The sequence below is a fragment of the Tyto alba genome, unplaced genomic scaffold, assembly GCF_018691265.1.
Source record: "Tyto alba isolate M040663 unplaced genomic scaffold, T.alba_DEE_v4.0 Super-Scaffold_2, whole genome shotgun sequence".
Classification (NCBI taxonomy): Eukaryota; Metazoa; Chordata; class Aves; order Strigiformes; family Tytonidae; genus Tyto; species Tyto alba.
The window spans coordinates 19452884-19480359 of NW_024881282.1; the positions used below are offsets into that span (position 1 = coordinate 19452884).

Here is a 27476-nt window from a genome sequence, read left to right on the forward strand (position 1 = left end):
TAAGTGCCATTTTATTCCAAGCATCCTTCCATTTCAGTGTTTGGTGAAGGGCAATCCACCCTCACTGAAAGAATAAAAATTGCCAGAGAAGGGAGAATACTGAGGGATGTGCAACTCCATGGACCATTTCTCTGAATACACGTTAAGAAAATAAGTCATGCTGTTTTCCAGCAAATTAGAAGACAAAGCCATGTGATGTATTTCAAGTCTGCTGAATTTTATGGAAACAGTGCCCTTACCAACAGCTCTCTTTGAAATTTGCTCTGCTCCCATAGGAGAGGTGCAGGCTTTGCCGCATAACCAGGAGGACATTGGACCAATTTTTGATGAGCTTTATACAAAAACTGCTAGACCAGCTGCATTAGTTCAAGGCTTCACTTGCAGCTGGCTTGCAGTTGGAGCCAGCTGAAACCATCCTTTGAGCATTTCACAGTCATGCATCAGCATGTGCAAACCAGAGATTCGCAGCAAATTCGGGGGGGTCAAACATTCCAGGTTACATTGTTTTGCCTCAAAAGGGTACTCTAGCATCTTTTTTCCCCGATTCTTATGAAATTATTGATGTGTCAGCATTTGCTATTTAAATTGCTAGTTTCTTTTCTGACGTCCCATTTATAAAAGAAGCAAGAGGTCTGCGTAGCCACAGCTCTGTGTCTTGTGGCATCGCACGCAGCAGTGGAGGATGTGGGTACTCACTCTTCCCAGTGGATAGCTTTGTATGGAAATAGCGGTGGGGAATCTACCTTTGCTATTCATCTGCTCCTAGCACATGCTGTAAGTAATATTTACGACTTTGTGAGTATTAAGATATGCAGCTAAATCTTGCCATTAGAATATTGTATCATTCAATGTACACATTCAAATACACCAGAATTAAGCCCCTGTGTCCTTGTTATTCCTTATTATAAAAATCAGTATTTATCATTATTCATATATGAGTATTAGCTTGTATTCAATGGCCAAATGACCCTTCCAAATTGAAGTTGTACTATAAAAGAAAAAACTCAGAGGGGAGGATAAAGTTCTACCTGAAAAGTGAACTCTAAGAAATACCAGTCAGTAGGTAACTTTCTCTAAGTGGTGTGCTCTAAGCTGCATCATCACTTAACTCTGAATAATATGCTGAAGGGAGGAATTGCTTTCTCTTTCTGAATACACAGAAAAGAACAGAAAGAAATCCTTGGCTATTGGCTTGATGGAAGGCGCAAGGCAAGCAGAGGGCTACCCTGCCAGCATGACTGGAGCTTGGGGGAATGGGAGCAGATGAGCAGGCAGCTAGAGCAAATGTATTTATTTACACTTTTTTACTCGAACTAGATCCAAATTAATTTGTGAAACATTCCCTTTGGGCCTGGTAGGCTGTTGAAAGCAAAAAACCATTTGTTTTTTTTACTGACGCTTACACTAATTGCTAGGTTCACATCTGCCGGGCTCCTCTTCTCATGGAGTGCTCCTGTCTTCTCTGTCTCCATCTCTGCATGTTCTTAAAGACCTTTTTGTAACTCCATACTATGGCAATGCAATCCTGACATGTAACTATATAGGCTCTGGCCGCGTATCTCATCTTTCTTTTGAGAAACTGAGACTGACAATGACATCATTTTCTCTCAAAATTATTTTTCTGTTTTTATAACAAGCTCCACAAGCACTATCCTGCTTCCCTAATGAAGTACAGTTAATTTCATTTTTTGCCTGAAAGATGGTATAGATAGGATAATGCAATTTCTTAATACCATTCCAATTAGATAATATAGCTATCAGAAAATACATTTTAACCTTCAAACTATTACCATGACTGAACAGAAGAATAACTACAGAATAGGGAAAGTAAATCACATGCTGCTTTGCAAGTTGCAAACTACTGCCATTGCACTCAGAGATCTAGGAAACAGAGATACTGGACTTCCCTCAGTGAAACAGGTGAGTATTTCCCTGGGTCTGCCCTTTCTTGCTTATCTCACACATAATAGGTGGTTTGATTTCCAGTAGTATTAAATCAAAGGCTTTGGTATGAACATATTGGACTCCGCTTCCAATAAGCAGCAGCAACTAATAGTAAAATACAGATAATAAGGAAAATAATAAATATTAAATTGGTAAAACAGAAAACCACAATGCAACAAAGAGACAGATTTAGAAAATTCTGTAGGTGTAACTTGATTAAAAATAATACAGGATTTTAAAGTATGCAATTGTGTAAATAAGAAACCACAAGATAAATTTTTCCAAAATATCTCACAGTTTACCATAAAATAGTTGCTTGAACATTCAAGCAACTGTTGCTCCTTCTACTGACAATCAAACAAAATAAATATTTGACTATATCTGCTGCAGTTCTGCAACTTTGTAGGACTGCTGGTGTTAATTCTGAAAGAGTCCTCAGACTAGGTGTAAACTATCACAAAAAGTCTATTCCATTTGAGGAAAAAAAGTAATGGGATAAAAGGAGTAAGACAAGTTTGAAAAAAATAATTACACCAATTCAACAGAATTCAGATTTGTATCTTACAAGCAGTTCAGCTCTGACAAGTTGCTCCCCAGAAGGGATTCTTCACTGTCCAATTTGCAAACCTTTTAGCAGTTCTGTACAAATTGTCAGCTAAATACCCTGGGAGAAATTAGTGGTGGGCTATTACGAGAACCAAAAGGGCTAAGTAAAGGAAAAAAAGTGAAAAGGGAGAGATAGGGGGCCCTCCCCTCCTGGCAAACCCTGCTCCTGCCAGCACCCGGAGCAGTGGAGATGCTGAGCAAAGTGAATGCAGCATTTATCCATCACCAGGAGAGGTAGGCCCTGGGGATCAATAACGTGGGCAGTTTTGGTGGTTCAGACTTTCTGTAAGGAAATTTTATGTGAAAAGTTGTGACGATTTAATGATACTATGTTAATCTGCCCAGGAAAATGCATGGAAAAACCTGAATGTGGATTTATTTACATCCATTCACACCATCCTAAATTTAATTTACGATTTAGGTTAAAAAGTCCTCTCAATGTATGTGATGATTGGAACTAATCTATGTACATTTTTTTGAGTTAATTAACTTAAGCCAGAGCAGCATTTCAGATACAAAATAGGCCAGAATCAAACAAAAGTTGGAATCAGGCTCATGCAGGCCAGGAGGGAGCTCAGGAGGTCTCTGGTAGAACCTCCTGCTCACAGCAGGCTCAGCTCTAAGGTCAGACCAGGCCACTCAGGTTTTCATCCAGCTGGGACTTGAAAACCTGTAAGGACAGAGACTGCACCATCTCTGTGGACAACCTGTGCCTCTGCCTGAACTATCCTCATGGAGGAAAAAGTGTCTCCTTACATACAGGCTGAAACTCTTGTGTTTCAACTTATGACCATTGTCTCTATCTTCTCACCCAGCCCCAATTTAGAGAGCCTGGCTCTGTCTCCTTGTTGACCTCCCCCCCAGGCACTGGGGGCTGCTGGTAGGTCCCCCCAAAGCCATCACTGCTCCAGGCTGGACAAGCCCAGATCCCTCAGCCTCTCCTCACAGGACCAGTGCTCCAGCCTCACCATCTTGGCGGCCTCCCCTACCATTTGTCCAATGTCTTGTACTGGGAGCCCCAAGCTGGGCGCAGGAGTCGGACACAGTTTAATGACTGATGATAAAGGGGATTAATTGTGAACAGGGTGCAAGTCCCTGGGATGAGGACAGCTGATCTCATTAGCTACCTTTTCCTAACGCTTTTCAGTTGCATCAGTTGCATTTACCAACTAATAATTTTCTGTCCTTCAAATCCTAAGCCAATGTCAGCTAAAATACATTTTCTGTCAAGCATCTCCTCCCCAACTTGTCTCTGTGAACCTAGGTGGGAACTGATGTTCCAAGGTGAGCTTTGCTGTGTGCCAGACCCTGCGGCAGAGCTGCTCAGTGCACAGAAGTGCTCTGGCACTCTCCAGAGGGCTCTTACCCGGGCAGAAAGCCATTCCCTCACAGCAGGGCCCTGTGTCTGCAGCAATCAGTCGCCAACACACCAACTATAGGAGAGTGCCCATTACTTCTTGTCTATTTACTTCCACAACTTATTCTACCAGAGCACTGGTTTCTAAAGACATATTAGGTAGTGCTACCACTACAGTATCACACTAGAGCACAGAAGCTAATACCATCCTCATTAAAATATTTTATTCATAAGCAAATAATAAAGGTGGAGGCAGATATTTGATGACATGATCGAGTTTTAAAACATCTCAGAATAAACAGAAGCAATGTGAGCTAATTAGTTATGACAATGTCATATGCTCATAGCAAAGCAGGTCTAATCTGGAAAGTAACTGGAACCTTCTATGGCCTTGTCTGAAGTACAAAAGCATATATAAAATGAGGAAATCAGCCCCCCAAATAAATTTGCCATTGTTTAATAAGGCATCATGAGTGAGGACTGACCTCCCCAACTTCAGATGTCTAAATGCAGGTTGAGCCAGTCACTGTAGCAATAAAAAGCAATAGAAGAAACTGACAATTTGAGGTCTATATTGGGATAAAATAAAATGAGCTTACAAATTTTCGTTTTTCTCCACTGACTACAAAGGGGCATAGGACAACCTCTGCATTGTGCCTCATGTCACGTGTTTCACATCTAGAGATGTGTTCTTGGCCCACCACTTGTGTCAAGTGATACAATTTATCTTGGGTCTTTTTTACTGTCACCTAAGCAGAAATGAGTGGTACTGGTATGTTCATGCAGATGTTTCTGCTGTTCACTTCAAAATGGTAACTAATTAAGTTTCAGCAACCTGTTTGTGTGCTGCACCCTCTGTAAAAAACCAAGAGCATTAGCAAAATGACAGCTTAAAACTTCTGCATCTGTACTGTGACTGAAGTTACACGACCAGTTAGCACAAATTCAGAAATGCTTAACTCAAGCAGGGTGGGAGCAATGCACTGTTTCAAGTTATTCTTATTATCTGCATAACAATAATGCCCCAAGGTTCCAGTTAAGATCAAAGTCCAACTATATTACAGGGTACATACATTCATAATAACACTTTGTCTGCTGTGGACCAAAGCATTCTACTGCAGCAACTGAGGATATCGCCACTTCCAGGTGTATACTGCATTCCTGTGTGTGGAGCAGATGTGTCTCCTGTAGGAGGGGCAGCAGTGGAGCATACATGCTACGTCCAAGCTACTGCATCTTTCCCTCTGTAGGGAATCAAACTAGCAGATAGCTGGGGTCCCTTCAGCTACAGCTGTTACAGTCACTAAAGCCGAGTCCTAAAGAAGCAGTCCTTGCTTCAGATAATGTACAAAATAGACGTGGAGACAGAGGTGAACTGGCTTCCCAAGATCACTCAGACGGTCATGGGGGTAGCCTTGGGAGAAAGTCCAGACAGATCCAACACATCATACTGTTTCCCAAACTAGCTATTAAATCAAAATCTCTTATTTCTCACAGACAAGTCTTAAAATGGGGCACAGGTTTATGCAGCAATGCCAATGGCCAACATCAAACATCTGACTTAAACTGGGAGTGAAGTCATGGGATATCAAGTGCATGGTCTTAAAGACCGAACAGGTCTCAGGTAAGTCTTACAGAACCAGGGGTAGGGGATGAGGGAGGAATTCTGCTCTTTTTACTCACATTTAGATCATCATACAGGTACAGAAGTGCCAAAGGAGGAATAGTTCTTTCCCCTACATTGTGGAACAGTTACAGATAGAAGTTGAAGTGACCCTTACTGCTGCTGCGGTCTCAGATCACTCACCAGTGAACCTTCTCCTATCTACAGTCAGTGCTTTACAAATTAACCTTGCTGTCGCAGTAATTAGCGGGTGAGGGCTTATTTTCTTGAGTGACAAACAGCTGATGTTTGCCTATTTCAGATCCCTGCATAAGCAAATATTGTTCAAGTGCTGAATTCCTAAGCAAGCTGAAAAATGCATTATTTAAAAGATTATTATGTTCCAGCATTGCACAATGTTAATATTGCTAAAGCTACTTAATGCTTACACATCTAATGAATATATATAGTAATTTGATAAATTCTAACTGAACTTTTTAGTAACTGTTTCCAGTTATTAATGAATTACATCACAACAAATTTGGACCAAATGTTTCATTGGTCTCTACATTTGTGCATATCATTGGTTGCACATTCAGTCTCCTCTTCTGCATAACCAAAAATTTCCACTTTTTACGAAGATCTGCTCTTCATTTGGTCTCTCCTGTTAGACAAGATGCACCTCAGTCAGATTTCATTTGTTTTTTCAGTTTGGCAAGACCAGTGAGATATTCATCTCTCCATTTTCTCCTGGCATCCAGGACTTTTGGAACAACTGGAATTTTTTCAGACATTGCCTGGAACAGAAAATATAACATTAAATCTCACGTTCTGAGTAAAAAGTTTCCCAGCAGCATTGTTTTCCTGCTTTCCCTGTGTCAGACCAAGTAACCATCGACACAAACTGTAATTTAGTCTATCAATCACAAGCAATAGGCCACTAATTCCTTACATGGGTGACTGGAAATGAGCTAAGCTGTATGAGAAGAAAAGTGTTCCCACTTGGAGAACTTTGGCCTGAATAGGGCAATGAAGGTGCCAACAGAAACAGAGCATCAGCCTTTTCTTTCGGTTTGCCCCACACAGCCATCATCCAGTGTCTTTGATAATAACCCTTTCTTAAGTAGGAAGGAGGCAACCTGGCCATTTATGTGGCTGAAAACCTGCTCTAAATCAGATTCCTATGTGTGTGTGTGTTTAAAGCTGTGATCTCTCTTATGAGGGATAATAAGGGACACCATGTTTATTAAAAACATTTTGTCTGAGGAGCACCAGTTATAATCAAAATTACAGGGGAAGACACATAACAAACCCAGAATTATGATTTTTGCTGTGTATTGGAATATGTGGGAGAGAAAGTACACTACTATTTCAGGACACCAAGGTAGAAGTCTGAACAAGTTAGCACGCAAAAATGATATTTAAAACAAAATGGGAAAAAAAAGTATTTCTGAGTGCACAATCAAAGTTGTCTCAGAAGTGCCAGTTAAATGTATGACTGAAAGGAGAACAAGTGGTAGTAAGCTCTGGCCAGATAGTACATTGTTAACAGATTTTCTTTCAAAGGAAAAAAGCTGTTCTGAGACTGCAGGTAGAGTTCAAAAGGTCACCTTTACCAAAATATCACCTGAGGTCTTAGGTTTAAAAGGCAAGTGTTGAGAAACTGGGTAAAACCTGGACCTGCTATCAATGACTGAAGAAAATCAGGGGGAGGGACAGAGGAGTAAGATAAGAAATGTTTAATGTTTTACTCTGACGAGAGGATTCCTTCAAGCCCATCTTTGGCATTGAAGACGGAAGATAATAAAGAGACAGAAACAGATGTTGAAGTGGAATTCAGATCTCTATAAAGAAACACAAACTGTTTCATATCAGTTAAAAGCTTCTAATCGTGAATAACTCCACAATTATTATTGACTGTTATTATAAGCAGTCTATGTTGTTTAAGGATAAAAGAATCTCTTTCCTTTTTAACATAGCTGATGTTGAAATTGCATTAACATAAATAGGAATGAAAAATGCTATCTTCCAGACAGACTGCCTCCATATTTGGAATTAATTTTTGACAGCTGATCAGGAATGATTCAACACATACACGTGTTCTTTAGTGAAGCATTAAAAAAGGCAACTATGGAAAGGTAGAGTTAGGAAATTACAATACTTCTGTTAATTCCTATGGTCTTACAAAATAGCCTATATAATGACTATAAACAAACTGTGAGCTTAGAAATGTCAACAGACAAACTAGGTCCCAATCCAACACAGCACTTAAACACATCTTATCTTTAAACATGCAAGTAACCTTACCGGACTGTTTGCATGCTTAACTTAAACATGTATCTGCACACATTACAGACTGAAGCTCTACTTTGTAAAGTATACAAAAAGAAGAAAAAGAAAACCCAGAAGAAAAAAGCTACTGGAGTAGAAGGAAGACACGGGGAGAAAAGTCATGTAGGAAAGGAAAATGGAGCTGTGCATATTATGGTTGAGGACACAGGACAGAAGTGGTAAGAAATAGTGGGGAGGATTTAATGTCAATAACCCATAGTTGTTAGCAGTTGACTCCTCTGTCTCATAATGTTACTCGGCTGCTAAATCACTTTCCCTTGATGTATGCCAAAGTTCTTTGAAAAGGGACTTACATGCATGCTGTACTGATTTTTTCATTTAAAGTACACATTCACACAAGAAATACAGACTACAGATACTTCTAACAGTAAACTGAAATGGTACAAATGTTAGAATAAAAGCTAATGTTCTTTGTTCTGACTGTCACTGCATTTATCAACTGTGTATTTACCTGATTAATTTTCTGCTCAATTTCACCTGAAAATTCTGGAACTGGTCCAAAGGTGTTCAGAACAAGTCTCATGCCTTCACGGTATCTTTCACAATAATTTGAAATACCTAAAAATAAGAGTGAGAAATTACATTTCAACAGAAACTCCTACTCAAGTTCAGTAAGGCTGCCTGTGCTTAAGCACCCTCTTAAACCAGAGTCCAAAACAAAGGTGTGTTCTTATGCTTAAGACACCTAATTGTCATTGAGGAAAAATGGATTCTATCCACTACATTTCCATGAAGGTTCATGGAAAAATCATGTAGGACATGCCTTCACTGCAAAACCAGTTACTGTTACATACCAGCAGGCAATGCTACGCGAGGGGTATAGTACACAACCATGGATATACTTGTGCTTTGCTACTCGAGACCAGAAAGCTTCCCCAACCAGTGTCCACAAGGAGGGTGCCCTCACCTCCTCAGTTTGGTGCTGTATCAGTTGAAACATTCCTGTTATTATTTTTATTTATTGACCTGGAGTGTATCAAGAGCAACATGGTTCAGGGGGAAAGAATCAAAGGCAGGGAGACCCAGGTGGTCTCCAGTGCATGAGAAAGGCTTAAGGAGAAACAGATGGATCTTGCATATGAACACCTTGTATTGCACCTGGGGATAGTGACAAAGATTTGGCTTTTATGACCACAGGACCCTCTTTCATGGTTGAGCACTGCTAGGGGGAGATGGGATCCACCTGACAAAGTGGACAAAAAGCATCTTTGCCAAAAACCTGGCCAATGCGGTGAGAAAAGCTTTATATTAGGAACACTGGAAAAGTGAGATTACATCCTGTAGTCAAGTGAGGAGGGGGTGTATGGGCGCAGAAAGAAAAGAGTGCAGGGCAACAGGTACAAGAGAAACCTCAAGAAAGTATAAAAAAAGGCAGAAGGAGTCTACCTCTAGTGTATGTGCACAAATGTGTGCAGCCTGGGAAACAAGCAGGGGAAATAAGAGTTCCATGCGTGGCCACACAACTACAACATTGTTGGAGCAACTGAGGTGTGGTGGGATGGCTCACACAACTGGAGTGCTGCAGCAGACAGATACACACTTCAGGAAGGACAAGCAGGAGAGACAAGGAGGGAGTGTGCTATCTCTGTAAAGGAGCAGCTCAGATGAGATGAGCAACTGGCTGGGAGAGACCCTGTGGGTCAGCATCAGCGGAGAGGCCAGCATCCTCCAAGGGCAAGAACAGTCCATCCCGATACTCAGGAAGACAAGTAAGTGTATAAGAAGATTGTCTTGAATGAGCTCCAGTGCAAACCAGCAGCATACAGGAGGTGGAAGCAGGGACAGGCTGTAAAGAAGAAATTCAGAAACACTGCCTATGCATGTAGGGCTGGTGTCAGGAAAGCCAAAGCTCAGATCCAGCTGAGACTTGCAAGAACGTTATGGGCAACAAGAAGGACTTCTACTGTTACATTAGTAATAGAAGGCTGAACAAGGAAAGTGTGGGCCTGCTGTTGAATGGGGGGGTGATTTAGTGATGGGAGAAAGAGGTAAAGCGGAGTTACACATTGCCTTCTTTGCTTCAGTCTTCATTGACAAGGTCTCCTATGCCTCTGCACTTAGAGAAGGGTTCAAGAAGATCTAACAGAAGTAGATGACAATCTAGTCAGTGACTATCTGCAAGAACTCAGCCCCACCTGAGACCACGGGATGAGACTGACTGTATTCAAGGATATGAGGGAAATGGCCCATGCCCTTGCAAGGCTGCTTTCTATTGTATTTTAAAAATCATGCCAGTCAATGCATCAATGTCATCATTTGAGATGCCCAGATGAATGAAGGCAAATATTGCACTCATCTTCAGAAAAGGTCAAAAGAACAAACCGGGGTACTACAGGCCCATCAATCTCACTTCTGTCCCTGACAAAAATCAAGGAGCAAGTCCTCTTAAAACAAATTCCTGGGTGCATAAATAAGAATAAAGTGATTGTGACAGTCACCAATGGGTACATCGTGGTGTAAATCATGTCTAATTGACTTCGTTGCCTTTGATGATAAAATCATTGGATTTGTGGAAAAGTAGTGGCTATAATTTACCTCAACTTTAGAAGGGCATTTGACACTGTCTCCCAAGATATTCCGGTATCAAAGTTAGGACATTAAGGTCTGTACGCTTGGAAAATGAGATGGACAAAAAAAGGGTTAGATACTCGGGCTCAGAGGTAGTGGTTGATGGGTTGTACTCTACCTGGAGGCCAGTAAAAGTGGAGCATTGCAAGAATCTATCCTGAGACCTGTACTGCTTAACAGCATTTCCTCATAAAATTTGTGACTAATACCAAATTGTGCAGGGGTGGCAGGTGGGCCGGGATGGACCCGCTGATACACTGGAGGTCAGGGTTGCCCTTAGACAGTCTGGGGGAATGAGTCCGTACAAAACCTTAAAAAACTGAACATGGACAAATGCAAGACCCTACACCTCAGAAGGAAGAGCTCCTTGCAACAACACAGGCTTGAACCCCAAGAACTCCTCATTGTGGTAGGCATCAAGCTGAATGTGAACCAACAGTGTGCTCTGGCAGCAGAGGGCTGTGTTAACAGCACAGCCAGTAGATTCATGGAAGTGATTTAACCCCCTTAACTCAGCACTCATTAGACTGCATCCGGAATAGTGCATCCAGTTTGGGATTCCCCAACACCAGAAAGACATTGACAAACTGGAGCAACTTCAGCAGAGGCCACCAAAACGGTGGGGGATGGATCAATTGCTCTGTGAGAAAAGGCTGGGGGAGCTGGACTTGTTCAGCCTGGAGCACAAATAGCTTTCAAGGGGATGTAAAAGCAGCTTCCCAGTGCTTATGGGGAGGTCACTGAGCAAAGGGAGCCAGGCTTTTCATAGCTGTTGCATGGCAGGAGGACAAGAGACAAAAGGCACATCTGAAATGAGAGGTTCAGACTGGATACTCAAGCACTGGCACAAGTTGCCCACAGAGGTTGTGCAGTCTCCATCTCTGGGGGTTTTAAACAGTGGATGAAACCCTGAGCAGCTTGGTCAGACCTCAGAGCTGACCCTGCTGTGAACATCTTAAAAAACATGTGGTCAGAGAACCTGAGAACCACGTAACTAGTAATAATGGGTAAAACAGCAGTCAAATAGACCTTGGCTGAATTAGGGAAAGGTCTAGCTTCCATCAGCTCCAGTAAGATTCTCAAAAAAAATTACTGTTGAGGCACTAGAGAGGAACTGGAATGATAAATGGACCAAAACGAGAAATCAGTCCTTTAGCCAGACATATATATCTAGTAGACTTTTTAGTGCTATTAACTACCACATAATCAAGAAAGGAAAAGGCAGCCTTTCCCACTATGCATCAATCAAGAAGTCATGAGCTGCACCACAACAGTAAATGATCAATGCTTGTATGGAAGTAAGCAAGACAACATGAGGAAGATTGTGATTATCCTGATGAACACCCTAGATCTGAGAAGGGAAGTTCTGAATATCCAGTAAAAGCTTGTGACAAACATCTCCCTTTTCTGAGAACCGTAGAGGCTGAAAAACTTGCGTCCTTAACTCTTTTTATTAGCTAATTAACAAAGCAAATAGGAGAAAGATGCAGAAGACAAAGACAAGCAGTTACAGTCACCAACTCTTTCACAAAGACTCAGGAGATCGTACAGACAGAAAAGCATGAACTTGAACTGCTCATGGTCTTATCCAACCACAAAATGCATTCAATTTAAGTGGTGTGGCCTGACTACCACACAAAAGAATGCAACTTGGGTCAAGAGTCATTAAGCAGTCTCTTTCCTGAACGGCTTGCAGACAGTCCCCTGGAATGCAATACTGTGTGGTATCAATAGAAGTCACACCTGTCTAACTCTACACGGTTGAGGTTGAAAGGTGGACGAATGGAGACTTCTGGCTACTGGCAACTATGAATCATAAACTACAACACTTACACTGCTCAACATCTCTGAAATCGCTGAAGTACAGGTTTTCCAAAAGGCCTCTGAGGTCAGTAAAAGTACAGAGAACACTCTTGTTTCTGGACTAAAGACAGAAGAACTTTCAAAGGACAAATGTTCACAGAAGTATTAAATTTTCTTTAAGAAATTAGCACACTGAAGTCATGGTGACCATCAGATAAACAACTGAAAGGACAGAATGGGAGAACATGTCCGTTGCATGAGAACAATGTGAAGAGATTTGAGAGTATTCAACTCTTAAAAAATGGACTAGAAACATCCTCTAGTATCAGAAGGAACAAGGCTCTGAGAAAAACAGCAGCCTTGTTAAGTAGCTTGAACCTATATTTGGTGCCAACAGTGTGCCAAACAGCATTTAGTTAGTCTGTTTCCTTATGTCATCTATCCATGGAGCATATGTGTTTGTAGAAGACACTCTGGCATGTTCTGACCTTCTCCAACACAAAAAGGGAGGTCAGCTGGTCATACAGGTATATTGGTGCTCTAATTATATGGAAATTTAGTATTTTACTCAATTTTATTGACTGACACACAGGCAAAAACCTTCAAATTGCCTAGTGGGCTCCAAAACATCACTGGCAGGAAGTGAGATTCAGGAAGAGAAGCATTACTGTGGGATGTGGAACAGGCTGTGATATAATTTTCTCTCTCCCCTGAGAGAATAGCAGAGACCATCCACCTCTGTAAGCACTCTGAAAAGGACCACTGGTTATCAGGGTTTACTGACCATACCCTGTCACTAACATAAGTGCTTGTCTGTTAGATCTTAACAGCTGGGCTCACAGATTTTGGCAACTGAAGCCAAAGGATATGCAATCCACGTGAGCAATCTTGGGAACCCAAGACACTTCTGGATGAGATGTGTGCACTAACCACAAGATGATGATATTTACATTTCACCTTGCTCACATTAGCTTTTTCTTCTAATAGTGAGGCTCTAGAGAAGAGCAGCAACATTAGTATGGTTGATCTCAACATTGTGGCTGAAATGGCAACATGCAAGCATGCATGCTGCATGTCAAGCAGAGGGTAGACACTGCAAAATCTTTTGAGTCTCAAATGAAGGAAATATACCAAAAGTTTGTATATACATATGGTCTCACTTGAAGATTAAAAAAATAATTTCAAAATAGCACTCAAGATAGCACTCCCAGTGTGAAATGTCAGTGGAGACTAGTGCAATCTTTAACTTGGTTTCAGTAATCAAGATCAACCCTATGCTGCCAGCTTCAAGAAGGCACTTGAGCAATGGGGAATATTGCTGGAAAAACCACTTTGCTTTTCAACCGCAAACTGAAAACTGGCAAATATTTGACTCCAGGCCTTTAGATTTAGGAGTCTTCTGGTTCAAAGGTCAGTGCTATTGCAAAGGTGGATGAAAAGAGCACTTGACTGGAGCACAGGGACATGAAGATGGAAAACAAATATGACAGAATCCCTTTGACTTTAATCCTTGTTGATACTGCCCAGGGAGCAGCTTAAACTGGAAGAATGCTGGAAGAAATAGCATCTATAAACAGTATGAGACAGACAGGGCAGCACCTGGGAGCTGGAGAAACAGTAAGGTGGCAAATGCGGCTGTTAAAAACAATCAACATCTCTCCTTCCATTTAATTGCTGTGCCCACACTGTACCCCACTATCTCCAACTGGAGAAAAAGAATGATGCAAGATGCATCTGAGACAGAGAGGAATCAATTCGCAGCACAGGAGTGACAATAGCTTCCTCTTCTCTGTGTGATTTGCTGGCTCCCTGTCTAAACCTCCATCTTCCTTGCGCACTCACCTCATCACTGCTGGAGGGAAGTGGCTGTGGGAGAAGGCAGATGTTGCAGAAGGCACCTAACCATGAACAAAGAACAGAAATATCTCCAGGGAAGGTACAAGTTCCCCGAATCTTCCTTCCATCACGTGCTTACAACTACAGTAGAGTGGAAGGAGGAATGAGTAACAAAATGTTCTAAGGGAGTAGTGAATACAGGATTATAGAGATGAAAAGGGAAATACTCTAGTCCCAAACCCACTCAGCATTTCTGACTTGTACAGTATAGTTACAGCTAGACACTTCAAGGCTCTTCAGCTGCCCATATATATCTAGGAAACCCAAGGCTCTTTATACCACCATGAAAGGAAGAGTAAGTTGTTGTTTATTTAGCTTTAATGAGAGTCCAGGCAGTTTCCAAAACAGCTAATGAACTGTCCCAGAAGAATTTGTTCATATAACTATACTTCAGGTTTTCAGGTCCTTACCCAAAGGACTTGCACTGGTGTGGTGCAAACATGGGTATCAGTGAAATGCCGCTAGTTGCATCATCAAGATGAACATTGATGAAGAGAAATGAACTCAGGACAGATATTTAGCTTAAAAGCATGCATAAAATGCTTCATTGCCCTGAGAAGACCTCTTCACAAGTGAAGTTCATAAACATAAAGGTGGTGGGAGTAGTAGGAAAAAAGAAGGGAAAACATGACAGTATAAAATGTAGTATGTTCATTCATTATAGTATGTAAGTATCTTAGCTTCTTGTACACTAAGTCTCATTCCTTCCTCTTCATAAGAAAGGCAACAGGCATAAAGGCTGAAGGATGCAAGCAAGCAAACTTGGTAAACCAGTCTGGCAAGGACCCTACACAAGGGGCAGAACAAGGAAGGCATGGAGGTATTTGTGAGAGAAAACAAGAGACAGAAGCAAGTGTTACTGGCATGGACAGGGAACATGCCAAAGACAGAGGGTGCCTCACGATACCGAGTACTAACTTGATGACTTTGAACCCGATGAGCAGCATAGTAAGATACTGTAATGACTCAAAAAGAGTAGGTGAGATGGTCAAGCTACTGATGTAATAGCATCAACAATTTGAAACGACTGGGGTGGGGTTGATTTTAGCAGGTAAAAATCTAAGAAGAGGATGCACTTGATAAAACTGAAGATGAGTATGGATGAGAACAGAAAAGAGGCATATTTCAGGAACACTGTGGAGGGATGTCATGGTTAGGTTATGTTCAGAGAAAAAAAAAAAAAAGACCCAACCTCTTTGTTTTGCTTATTGTGAGATTATGTATCTAGACATTATAGCTCCAAGGAAAACTTTCTAAATGTAATCCTATCTTCCTCAAGGGTGTGTCTGAACACAGATGCATGCTCTTAGTTAGGGTGTGAATTCATAGGATGCTTGCTACTCTACATCAATTCCCATATGAATTCTCTCAGACTGTAGTTGCATGAATACTTTCAACTACCCTAAGACAGCAGTAACACCAAAAAAAGCTTTATTCTCACTGTCCTGTGTTATCATCTCAACAACAGTGCACAAATATTTGTGCAGGACTGCTGTGAGCTGGATCAAGGAATTAAACTGAGTTAATATGAACCACTTACTTTGTTAGAACAGTTTCAAATCTAGGATGAATTCCTCAGTCTAAGCCACTTGGTGACCATATACATTCTTTCTGTAGCACAGGGAGAAAGATACACCGAGATGTATTCTTCAGGACACATCTGTAATGACTTGAGCAATGAAGCATTAAGAATTCCTGTGCAAAGTCATGTGCTCCTTTCAGAAGGTGGAGGGAACCACTTTACACCTATGATTCCATAGAAGGAAACTGGTGCACAACAGCCAGTATGCTGAAAAATTCACACCTTTGCTTACTGCACACAAACTTTTTCACACAGAAAAGCCCTGTAGCTGCATACAGGCAAACAGCAGTTCTAGAATGACTAGAAACTGCTTGCATCAGCCTACTGGGAAGTGAACTGAATGTGTGTCAACCTGTATGAACTAACTGGTGGGCTCATGAAAGAAGAAGGTTTTGTATGACTATATACCACACTGTGGCATTTCATCTCAGTATTACTCTCTTACAAGTATTCATAAATTAAGTTGAGATGTTTTATGATCCTAAAACATAATACACAGGTTGGACAGAAATGGAGGCAATCTTCCTTTTCTTAGATTTCATTACCTTAACTTAGAGATTCTCATACCCTCTGCTTACTAGCTTGTAGTACAAAAGTTCCTGAACTGGGTTAAAGCTTGGTTTGCTCCCTATATGACAGCATTAAACCAGTGGCCATAGCAATGAAAACAATCTCTGCTTTTGAACCAGAGGCAGCATGCTTCTCTACAGTAACTGTTAAAAAACAGTTTTTTAAAAAACTGTTAAAAAACTATGTTTTGCCTAGCCAGACAAGAAAAATTCCCTTCCTTTGAACTATGGCTTATGATTCCCTCCTTTCTTTCCTTCTCATGTTCTGTGCTTTTCATACAGCACAATCATTCTGGTCCTATCATCCAAAACCAATTAACCTGGCAGGTGCTTCTAAGACAAGCAAGCAATCCCACTTCCAGTAAGAGAAATACAATTTTGACCATGAAGACTCGTTCCTAGTTTACCAGATATTTCCACTTATATTACAGGGACATTACATCAGCCCCCATTTCAACACAGCTCCTGTATACACCTGTACAAATACCACAGTGAGTGATAGGTAGAATATGTTTTTGTAAACGCAGGAGAGAAAATATCAACAAAGGCCATTCAACCTCCCCCTATCCAGCTTTTCTGCTAATATTAGCAGTTTAGATCAAGATTAAATTCCAATTATAGCTCACTAAATAGGTCACTAATAAAGTAACTGATCTAAGACAGCCCATTGTGAAAAAAATATATAAAGGAACTTTTGCTGCAAAGATGTAAGACACGGTCTGATAATCTAGCCTATGGTTTTACAGACCTTTTTTGCAAGGTCTTAAAAGGAGATGACAGTTCAAGAAACGAGATTCAGGAGATACAATCTTACTGAGGCTGAATCATCTTCAGTATATTCACAAATAGCCAGGTATATATATGTAGGAGGGACATAGTGTCTGCTAACATAATCCCCTGATAAGTAACATTTGTGATGCTGCCTGTGAAATCATGAAATGACAGACTCAAAAGACAGAGCTCTCTGAAACCAAAATCAATATTAATTTTATTTATTGAAAACAGCAATCAACATTATAACATTAAGCAATCTGGATGTGCTTTTTTTTTCCCCAAAAAACTGTTTCTTTCCTGTCTGTTGCAATTCTGTTCTCAAACTGTTGATGCTGCCTCTGCTCCTCTTAGTGACTTGATGCTGTCATTTTAGTTCCATGTTCAAGGCTGTTGGATCACTGCCACATTATCAAAATTTCTAATATTCATGCATGGATTAATGAGTAATCTAAAGCAGCCTGGATAGTGGCTTCTGATAGGACCATTTAAGAATATGGAAGAAAGGATGCAAGAACTAACACGGGGAAACCATGTATTAGCACATAGGAAGTTCATGGGAGGATCTTTACATAGGCATCCCACAGGGAAAGAAATAACACCGATCTCAGAAAAAAAAATATTACTGGAATAAGATTCTTTATTCAAAATCAAATAAAAATATCATATCATGCTCAAAAATAAAAGACAGACTTCATCTTCCAAGATCTCCCACAAATAACACTATTTTTCTTTTCTCTTACATGCTTCCTGCATCCCTACCGTCCTTTCTCATTGATTAACAGAGTTTTTAATTGTGGGTAACTAGTATCTTTTGGTTGTAAAGGCAGGAAGCTGCTGTGAAGTTGGTGAAGCTGATAGACAGACTAACAAACAGAATAGAGTGGGTTTCTTATCTCTACCTCCATTTCCATCCACTGATAAAAACCAGCCACTATTAGTACAATGCATCAGAGCATATTGCCCTGGACAATCAACAGGAGATCTATACTATTTCGTATTATGTATGTGTGAAGCAATACTGGGCATCCAAAGAGAAGCTGGCACTGGTATGAACTATGAACATAAACCATCATGTGTCCTGACATCAGCAATTTTGATTTAAACTATCTCTGATGAGAGTGACAGCCTGAGTCAGCCTGCCAGCACATAAACAGGAGCAGCTCTAGACTCAGAGACAATGCATCTGCAAGGCTGGGAGTGAAGCAACACCTCTCGTGATCCAGCTTACTGAACAAGCTGACAAGGTGCTTCTGTGTAAGTGGCCCAGTTCACAAGTGTACTAATTATGTTATTTTAGGGTTATTTTTAATGGAGAATATTATAGAATGTTAAAGTAACTCTACAGGTATATCTTGGTTTTGTATTTCACAAGTCTACCACAAGACTAGTCTTTCAGTTTACCAGCCTCCTGGATTATATTTCATAATTTTTCTTCCTCTGACCTGGAATACTAAAATTCCTAACAGAAGGTAGCATTAATTCTAGAAGCTGGATAATCTCTGCCATCAACAAGAAACCTGCCAGTTGTATGTACTACCTAAAACTGGTTTGAGATGGAGAATTTCAGAAATGTTTCTGTAACAATGACTACTTCCTGATGGAAGGAAGGAAACTAAGGTGGATCATGATCAAATGCCAGAGGGCACTCCAGGAAGAACATCAAAATCAACCCAGATGATCGATACAATTTAATTCATCTCAAGTGAACATTGTTTTGGAATTAAGGAGTCTAAAACGTGGATTAAAAATAGTATTCAAAAGTATGATTTGATCTCTAAAGTGGATTACAAGTTTTTTGGTATGAATAAGCATTTTGTTTTGGTTTTCTGTTTTAGTAGAGGCAGTTGAGCAAGTTAGTCTGACAGAAGACCCTGTGTGTGGATGGTTCCTGCAGAGGGTGGCATGGCAACTTAGTGGAGTGGTGGGGCCAGGACTGGACAACCCTGGCCTGCAAGACCAGGTAGATTGCAGTGCTTAAGGCTAGTACTATGTGCATCTGTTCTGTTCTGTGTAAAGAATGTATATGGTTTACATTGAGTAAGACTAAAATCACTAGAGAGAACTGGAAACTACCAGAAATTAATAGATCAGGAGAGGGAAACTTTTAGGAAGGTGCCTCTATTCAGAGGGTGGATGTTGTTTACCTAACAATGTACAAAAGCAAATACTTTGTGACATTTAATTTACTGATATACAATCAAACTGACAAGCTGAAGGACAGTGGTGGAAGATCCACAATTCCACATTCATGACAAAATTGCTTAGTCAACTTTAAGAGACATAAAGTTTTTGTCAAGTAACTAACAACAGCTAGATCCAGAATAACACTTTTAGTTGTGCACTGATACTTTATGACCTTGGTTTCTTATTTTATTATTGTATTATCAAGCATTGCAATGGCTAAATGATCAAGTAATGGATCAGGGTTCCACCATGTCAGGGACCATACAAAACCAGAATAAAGATACAACCCATAATATAGTGGGCTAAAAATCTATTTAGTTGAGCTTCACTTACTGAAATTTTCATGTTTTGTTAAATTAATTGCTCAAACCTTTGTAAGCCCCAATCCATAATTTTTATTTCATTTTATGCAATTCACTTTTTATTTAGCTGGGATTCGTGTATACTGTTCCAAGAACATCTGAAAATCTGTCTTGATTATACAAAACAGATGTTAAACTGTTACTTGATTGCTTTGTCAAGTCAACTTGACAAATACACACAATACACACAGTATTTTGCAGACAGAAGCAATTTTACTTCACTCAGGATCTAAGCCAGCTTAAAGCAAGCCAGCTCCAGTAATATTTACACTGAGCCTCTGCTACAAATTCTGGGCAAGAAAAAAAAAAGAAGTCATTCATCTACATAAAGTTTCTGTTGACACTGGATTATCAGATGAACTGTTTCAGTGCTTTCTTTTCCTGACACTCAGACAGTCCTGAACTACGGGTATAGCAATGTTTGCAAAGCACTGGGACAAATCTTGAAAAAAATTAAGTACACTGCTAGCATTTCAGTGATTTGCCATCTTTCATCTGATCTCTTACAATAGGATAGTCAATATCCATTTGCTTCCATCTGACCTCAAGTTTTAGATAAATTTTCCTGTTCTTATAATTACAGTAAAGAGAGAGACAAGTAATAGTTGCGGTAATCCTAACCTGGTTTGTTACATAACATTTCCAGAGTCTAGTGCAATATAAGTCTTCCCCTTATATTCGTATCATTTTAAACTACCTACCTTCTGCATTAAGATGCATAGTTTCCAGAGGTCCAATAAATGCGTATCGCATTCCCAATCCATCAGACATCACAAGGTCTAGATCAGTAGGAGATATTACTCCTTCCTAAGTAGCAAAAGTAGAACAGGAAGGAAGATTTGTGAAGGTTTGATTTTAATGAAAAATTGCCTGCTTTTTTGCATATAATTAAAAAATTAAAATAGTAATAAAAAATAAGGCTAGCAACAGCAGTTAGCTTGCAAACAGAAACAGCTTTTTGCCAGAAATGTCCATCTATTATGCAAGCTTTCCTATTGTTAAGTACAATCACTCATTCACATCTCTAAGATTGCTGTATTTCATAATCCAAATACACTTTGATATATTTTGATAGTATCTTATTTTTAAATTTAGAAATTAATACATTTTTCATAAATACGTAGTATTTGTACACACTAATTTGCCTGATACTTATTACTTACAATAATTAATGTACTAAAACTAAACTGAGCTGTTCATGTTAACCAATATACTATTTCCTCTGAAACTAAGCATCAGAGAACACAGAGCGAAAGTGACACTCTTAATAGCACATGTTCAAAAGAGTTTATATCAAAGCTAAGTACTATACCAGCCCTTTTAAATACAGAAGTTTGGGCTAAATCTTACACCTCACTTCATATTCTCTTAGTGCTGGATTTTTGGGCAGAGTCACAACCAGCAGAATGGGGGTGCAGGCCACATGCAAGAAAGGCTGGGACCAAACATGCCGGCAATGCAGCTGCCACTCCCTCCCTCAAAACTCACCGAACGTTCAACCTATCCAGCCTCAACCTGCCCAGGTCCTCGAGTTCATTGCCAGCCTCACATCTCAGATGGCAGGATACAGAGCATGGAAAATAAAGCCTTTCTCCTATTAAAAGTTGAGCACTGCTGTTCCACCCACATGGTATCATTTCCAAGAAAGCCAACGCCCCCATCAGGTTAGGGCAAGCACATGAAGGCTTGTTAAAAAAAAAAGTTACAGTTCATTACCTTAACAGATTTACTTGAGAAGAATAATATTTATTGTATGAGGTTGTTTTCCACCTACTAGAAAGATATGAATTAACTAAGACCTGTTCTAACCACTTCCATCAGATAAAGCTTGGTTTCAAGAGTTGTCCTCTTTATTCCCAGAGACATAAAAACATTTCCTTCTGGTTAAGAAGGAGGAAGAGATGATGAGCTGCTTCTAATTTGTCTTGTCACCCTACCTTGAGGTCCTCTCCCTACTCAGTTCCTCTTTCTCCACAAGCCCCTTTTTGCTGCAGAATGCAAGTATGTATACTCATCTGCTTGGCCAAAGACATGTCCTTCTCTGTTAAATTTCCCTCTTGCAGGGCCCTGTCTGAATGCTCCTTCATATCACACAGTGATCAGCTAGAGTTACGGGCATGCAGGACAGCTCTCCTGACCTGCTGTAGATACTGACATCTGAGCTAGACATCTAGACTCTTTTTATAATCACTAGGAAGAAAAAGGAAATCAGAATCCTAAAGCAGGTATCTAGAATAGGTAAAATGAGTTGTGTCCTAAAAGGGCCTAATTCTCCTCACCAGCTGAAAGATGAGTAAGGAGCTTGGATGTCAATGTCTACATTGTAGAAATCCCACCTTAAGTGAGCTGAATCCCACTTACAGTGTCTTCATGTGTTCATCAACTACATCATCTACAGTTACTTTAAAGAAAGTTATAAACCAGAGACCAACATAAATTCTACAGCTGGCCACCGACATCAAGTTTCATCATCTCAGGGTTAAATAGAGCCTTTTATAAGACTCAGCCTCAAGTCTCAATCTGTTAGTAGGCAAAAATAAGCCTGGCTGAATCCCTGCTGCAGGTAGCTTTTGAACTATCTTGAAAAGAAAATATAATGTAATTTATATCTACCCATCATATAGGGAACACACAGCTCTTGTAACAATTTAATTAGACAAAAAATGGCAGGGATAAGGTAGCATTATTTTCTTCAACTTAAAGGTAAGGCATAGGCATTGTGAACTCACTCATCTAGAGGCAGACAGGAAAGTCTGTGTAAAGGCAGGACTAAATAAAAACCTGAGACAGCGTTCAGATTACAGAACCAGCAGGCACCATACGTTCCGTGAAAGCTTTTTCCCCTGACATGGCAACACAACTTCTCTGAACGATATCAGCAAAGTCAACAAAAGAGCTCTTCTGTTGGGAGTGCTTCATCTAAACAATGAGTTGTGCTGGTAAAGCTGTGCTTGATGAGTGTTGTTTTTTTTTCTTCCTGGTTGACATGGATTTGTGGACAAAAGATTAACCACAAATTCCAGACAAGCATTTGAACCACAGCAGCAGTTAAAAACCGTAAACATAATGTTCAAGAGTTAACAGGCTCTTGAAACAATTCAGAATGATTGCAAATTAATTTTAAAATTGAAAACTGATTTATTTCTTTTCATATTGTAGCCTTCAGCTTCGGTACTGACATTTGAATACTAGGTGCCCTCAAAACCATGAGATGAGTGCTTTGCTCTTGGCCTTTTGACAATAGCTGTAATTTTATGGTTACACATGCTAAAAGGCAAAAATTGCTGCTACCAGAAGGAAAACATGACAGATATCTCTAGTTGAGAGATGTATTATCTTATACATGTGAGCTCTTTCTCCTTGTCATATAGATCCTCTTAAAGAAAGGCCTTTTACGTTTTCTCTTCAGAAATGAAAAACACATAAATGAGAAACAAGTTAGACCATCCTTCCCTAGGGAATAACCCTACTCCCACTTATGTTAAGGAGATCATAAGTGGGTGGAATGATTCAGCACGGTGGGTGCAAGGTCAGCAAGGTGTCTTCCACAAAGATCGGTGTTTATGCTAAGAAGTAATGAAACTTGGTTGGAACTCTTCCTCATTTAAGTCCAGGTGTGAAACAATCTTCCCAAGGGGATTTTTCATCCTCTTCATCCTGGGGAAACCCTTCCTCTAAGTCTTCGCTTTGAGCACTTGTCAGAGGGAAGTGTAACACACTTGAGTTCACCAGAAGCTTTCACAGCTACAGAATTAAGATCTTAATGTAAAAAAAATTCCACTGAAATCCTTAGTGACCCCAGAGGCCAGCCAAACTTCAAGATCTAGACTAGTTCAGGATCCTCCACACTTATGACACCATTTATATACCACAATCTCATCTTCCTAGAGATTTTAATCTCCTGTGATGCCACAATATTGTCCTAATGCTCCTTCAGTATTTTATTAGTGCTTCTCATTATGCAGGGACCCTTTTTTTCCTTTCCAAAAACCTGTGGCAGTCCTGCAGTCTCCACCTTTAGGCCCTGACCCAACCTGCCTGGTTTTAATCAATAGTTTTTACATCTGAGAGTCCCACTCACAACGCAACTTCTGTCACTGACTTGGTTTGTAATGATATTAAAAGTGACATGGCCAAAACCCACAATCTTAATTTTTCTGATACTACCAATTCATTATGTTCTCCTACTCACTCCAGTCTGTCTATAGAGTTATTTTGGACTCTACTCCCTCCCGGACCACATATTTTGTCTCCAAATTTGCCACTTCACCCTCTGTATCTCTCAAATCCAGTATTTTTTTTTTCTGATTGCCACTAATATATGCATTCTCTCTCAGCAGCATTTGTCACACCCTTCTCTTCACTATCACTTTAATCAAGTCACTTCGATCCACACCCTGATGACATCTTTTTCCAGTCCTGTCATTTTCAGCATATGACTTTTCTCCTAGATCCCTCTACCAGCTCTATCTCTTTCCATTTCCTCATGTTTGAAAAACTTGTTGTCCTACACACCTCACACCTCCTTACTTTGGTGGCCTTTATCTTTCTTCTTCCATGGCACCCTCACTCACCTCACCCTGCAAGACACACTTAGTATCCACATAATTTTTCTCCCTGGCCCTTTAAACTTCCTTTTATGATATCCCCCTTTTATGGGGCACTGTAACTAGATGTTTAACCCTCTACCTTATCTTTGATCTTTTGGAAAGGTCCTCTGTATAGTACTGTAATACAATTATTATTAATAAGGAATTTGGAATTTTAAAAGTCTTGCCAGCATTTAAGGACTGCCAAGCTAGTCACCTGAGAAGGGAGAGGTACATACATTAGGGACTGAAGCCAATGTACCTGATTGCTGTGAAAATGAACTAAAGTGGACATGCAGCCAAACCATGACTATTTTCCAAAAGATCGACAAAAATGGCAGGTCTGCCTATTCTTCTTGTCTTCTACAATAAGTATAACCTAAAAGAAAACCTACTTTTAAAGAAAAAAATGAATTAAGACAGTATAAAAAGCTTATATAGAGGAAAATACAGACTCTTATCATATGATCCATGTGAAATATTTTTAGTTGGTTCTTAAAAGTAGCTGAAACTTCTAAATTAGATCAGGGCTGAAAAATTGCCATGTTCTCCTCACTATCTCTGCTGCTGTATTTCATGACCACCTTGGAAATTCCAGGTAATGCTTAGAAAAATATTTCACCAAGGTAAGCTTCCACTCAGTAATCCACAGTAAAAGGACAGTCCTAGGTGTTCAGAGTAAGGTTTGAGACCTGTGATCTAAAGCATTGGTGGAACTGTTTGATTATTTTCTGGATGAAGTCAACCAAAACTTTACCTTCAGAACAAGAGAAAGCTAAGCTATTTAACTAACACTCTTTTGCAACATAATCCCAAAATACTATAGAATATACTGGTAATGGTAAAAATACAAAAATAATAGTGTCAGCAGTGCACAGTGTGTTTTCCCAGGCAAATAAAGGCAGTAAGTCTCTGCTCCAAGAAGTTATGAATAAAATAGGATATACCAGTGACCACTGTCAATGGAGGCATGAAATATAAATAAATGGTAAAAGGGAATAACAAAGAAAGCTGTTTGAGGTATTTTCCTATAATCGGCTACAGATTATTCTAATGGTTCCAAACCTGTAGTATCAAAATTTAGGGTTGAGAAGAGAGGAATAAGGAATGTCAACATCTCACAGCACATCTTTTACTGTCATCATAATCAGCTTTGAAACACTTCTATCAGAGACCTAAGAATTAAAAACATAAATAAGAAACCTACAAGAACGTCATTCTCCCACATACTGTGTGATCCTACAGAAAGTTCTCAGATACATGAACTTAAAGAGACAGACTGAAGTGTTCCCAATATCTGCATTTTCATGGAATAAGTGTGGAGCATGGGGAGACAGAGATAACTGATGTAAAAAGCTGCTGCCGCAAACACCTGCACTACCCAAGTGCTCATGACTTGCAAGTCAAAACAACGTTCAGAAAGACATCTTGTCACACAAAAGACTAACTCAGATCCAAAATGAAACATCTCATTGTAGCATTCTTGCCTCAAAAGGGAGCACTTGATTGAATTCCTTCTTTTAGGCCCATAAATGAATCTACAGTCTTCGCTTCTAAGTTCTTATAAAGTCAAGTGTCTGCATCCTTAACTCCATTTTCCTAATTATCCACATGGCCAAAGTTCTCAGCACCCAACTGCATGTGTCCAAATGAGTTTTCATTCTCCTACTTTTCTACAAATTGAGATGTCAACCTTCAGGACTCCTAATTTTTCACCACCCTAACTCCATACTTCCCACTCCCACATCTGACTCATTCCTGCATCCACAGCACTCATTTTGTGCCCAGCTTCAAAACCTCAGCCTCCCTGCGTATGCTCCTGGGGACCCCAGCACCTCTGGCAAAGACAAACTGTATCCAAATACCCAGGTTTCTCACTGCTGCTTTCACCTCTTTGCCCTGAATTACCTTCTCTCATAACTTGTAACAGAAATAGGAGCACTGATCAGTTTATGACATGTAACTGTAGGCATCCAAAGATACTTGTTCAGAAACTTTACAACCACTAATAAAACAACTTACATCAAAATTATGTTTTATGGTTCTGTTTCATTGTTCGTTTACAATAGTCAAAAGCAATATACAATTATTAGCATCAAAATACCACAGTGTTCATAATTTTGTAAGAATGTCTGTGTTCTGCATCCAAGCTGACTTGGATTAACTCATCCAATACATGTGATTTACATATTTAGCCACAGAAGGATTGATAGTGTGGTCACTTTGGACAAGAACGCTTTATTAGTATGTTCCCTCCTGCTAATATTCATAGTTTATCTTCCACTCCCAGTGCTTTTTAGAATAATGAAAACTTTTGTTACCAGAAAGAATCAATGTGAGTAAAACCTGATTTTTAGGAGCCTCTCAAAGACTGTGAGGTAGAGAGGCTGACTTTTTCACTATTTTAACCCCCTAACAATAAGGACTGAAAAGTGACTTAAAAATCAGAAGCAAGAAGTATTTTTCCCCACTTTGAAAGTGGAAAACACCAAAAGAATATGACTTGCAATAAAAATTGCTGAGTTGGCAGCACAAGAGTAGAAACACAGAAACTGCCTCAGGCCTGCAGCTCTCATCTATCTGCAGTGATACTCCTTCCATCAAAGGCAGTGTGTAGCCTGAAGTCACACAGCTGAAACTGTACACCTTTGATAGCTGTTATTTGTCCAGGCTTTTGGAATGGAAATACAGCTTCAAAGTTGTTACAGTTTAAATATGTATTTGCCTAAAATGAAATAAAATTATACAAAACCAGAACAACTTAGAAACTTTGATGGTGCACAATGAAAGCAACTTTCATTATCTGTCGGTGCTTCATGCACTATTTTGTTACTATTTACATGCCACCACCCACACAAAAGCATCTGTACAAGTTCATACTAAAGGTTCACCTCAAATCAATACCTTTTCCAACAGTAGCCCATGAACTGTTCTTACACTCTTTCTGTAACCAAAGACCAAATACAGAGTGATACTTTCAATGATATGTACTGCCTCAGCTCTGAGAAGTCCAGTCTTTTGAGACTTCAACAGCTGGAATTTGCTTCTGCAGTGTTCCTCTAACATGAATGTGTCTAAATGTTCCCTGATGCATTCATATTTTTAGCATCCTAGGTTCCTATGGCAACAACTTCCACAATTCAGTTTATGCCTCTCAGAGACATGAAAAAATCCTAGTAGATTTTTAAGGTGTTTCTGCCCTGGATACCTGTACTGACTAAGGGTATTGTATCAATATGCCTACCTATTACCAGACGTACTGGTCCATGGTTTCCCAACGACTCCTT

General features: G+C 39.9%; 1 protein-coding gene across 3 annotated transcripts in view; it reads right to left on the reverse strand.

Moving 5' to 3' along the window:
* Positions 1–4109: 4109 nt before the first annotated feature.
* The window catches only part of CRYL1 (crystallin lambda 1), a 60903-nt gene continuing 37536 nt past the window's right edge, over positions 4110–27476 (reverse strand). For all 3 annotated transcript variants that reach the window (XM_032990765.2, XM_042793168.1, XM_042793169.1), the window contains 3 exons: positions 20302–20407; positions 8314–8420; positions 4110–6307 (listed from right to left, as the gene is read on the reverse strand). In XM_032990765.2, the coding sequence (XP_032846656.2) occupies positions 6194–6307; positions 8314–8420; positions 20302–20407 (327 nt within the window). In that variant the 3' untranslated portion in view covers positions 4110–6193. The remainder of the gene's footprint in view (positions 6308–8313; positions 8421–20301; positions 20408–27476) is intronic.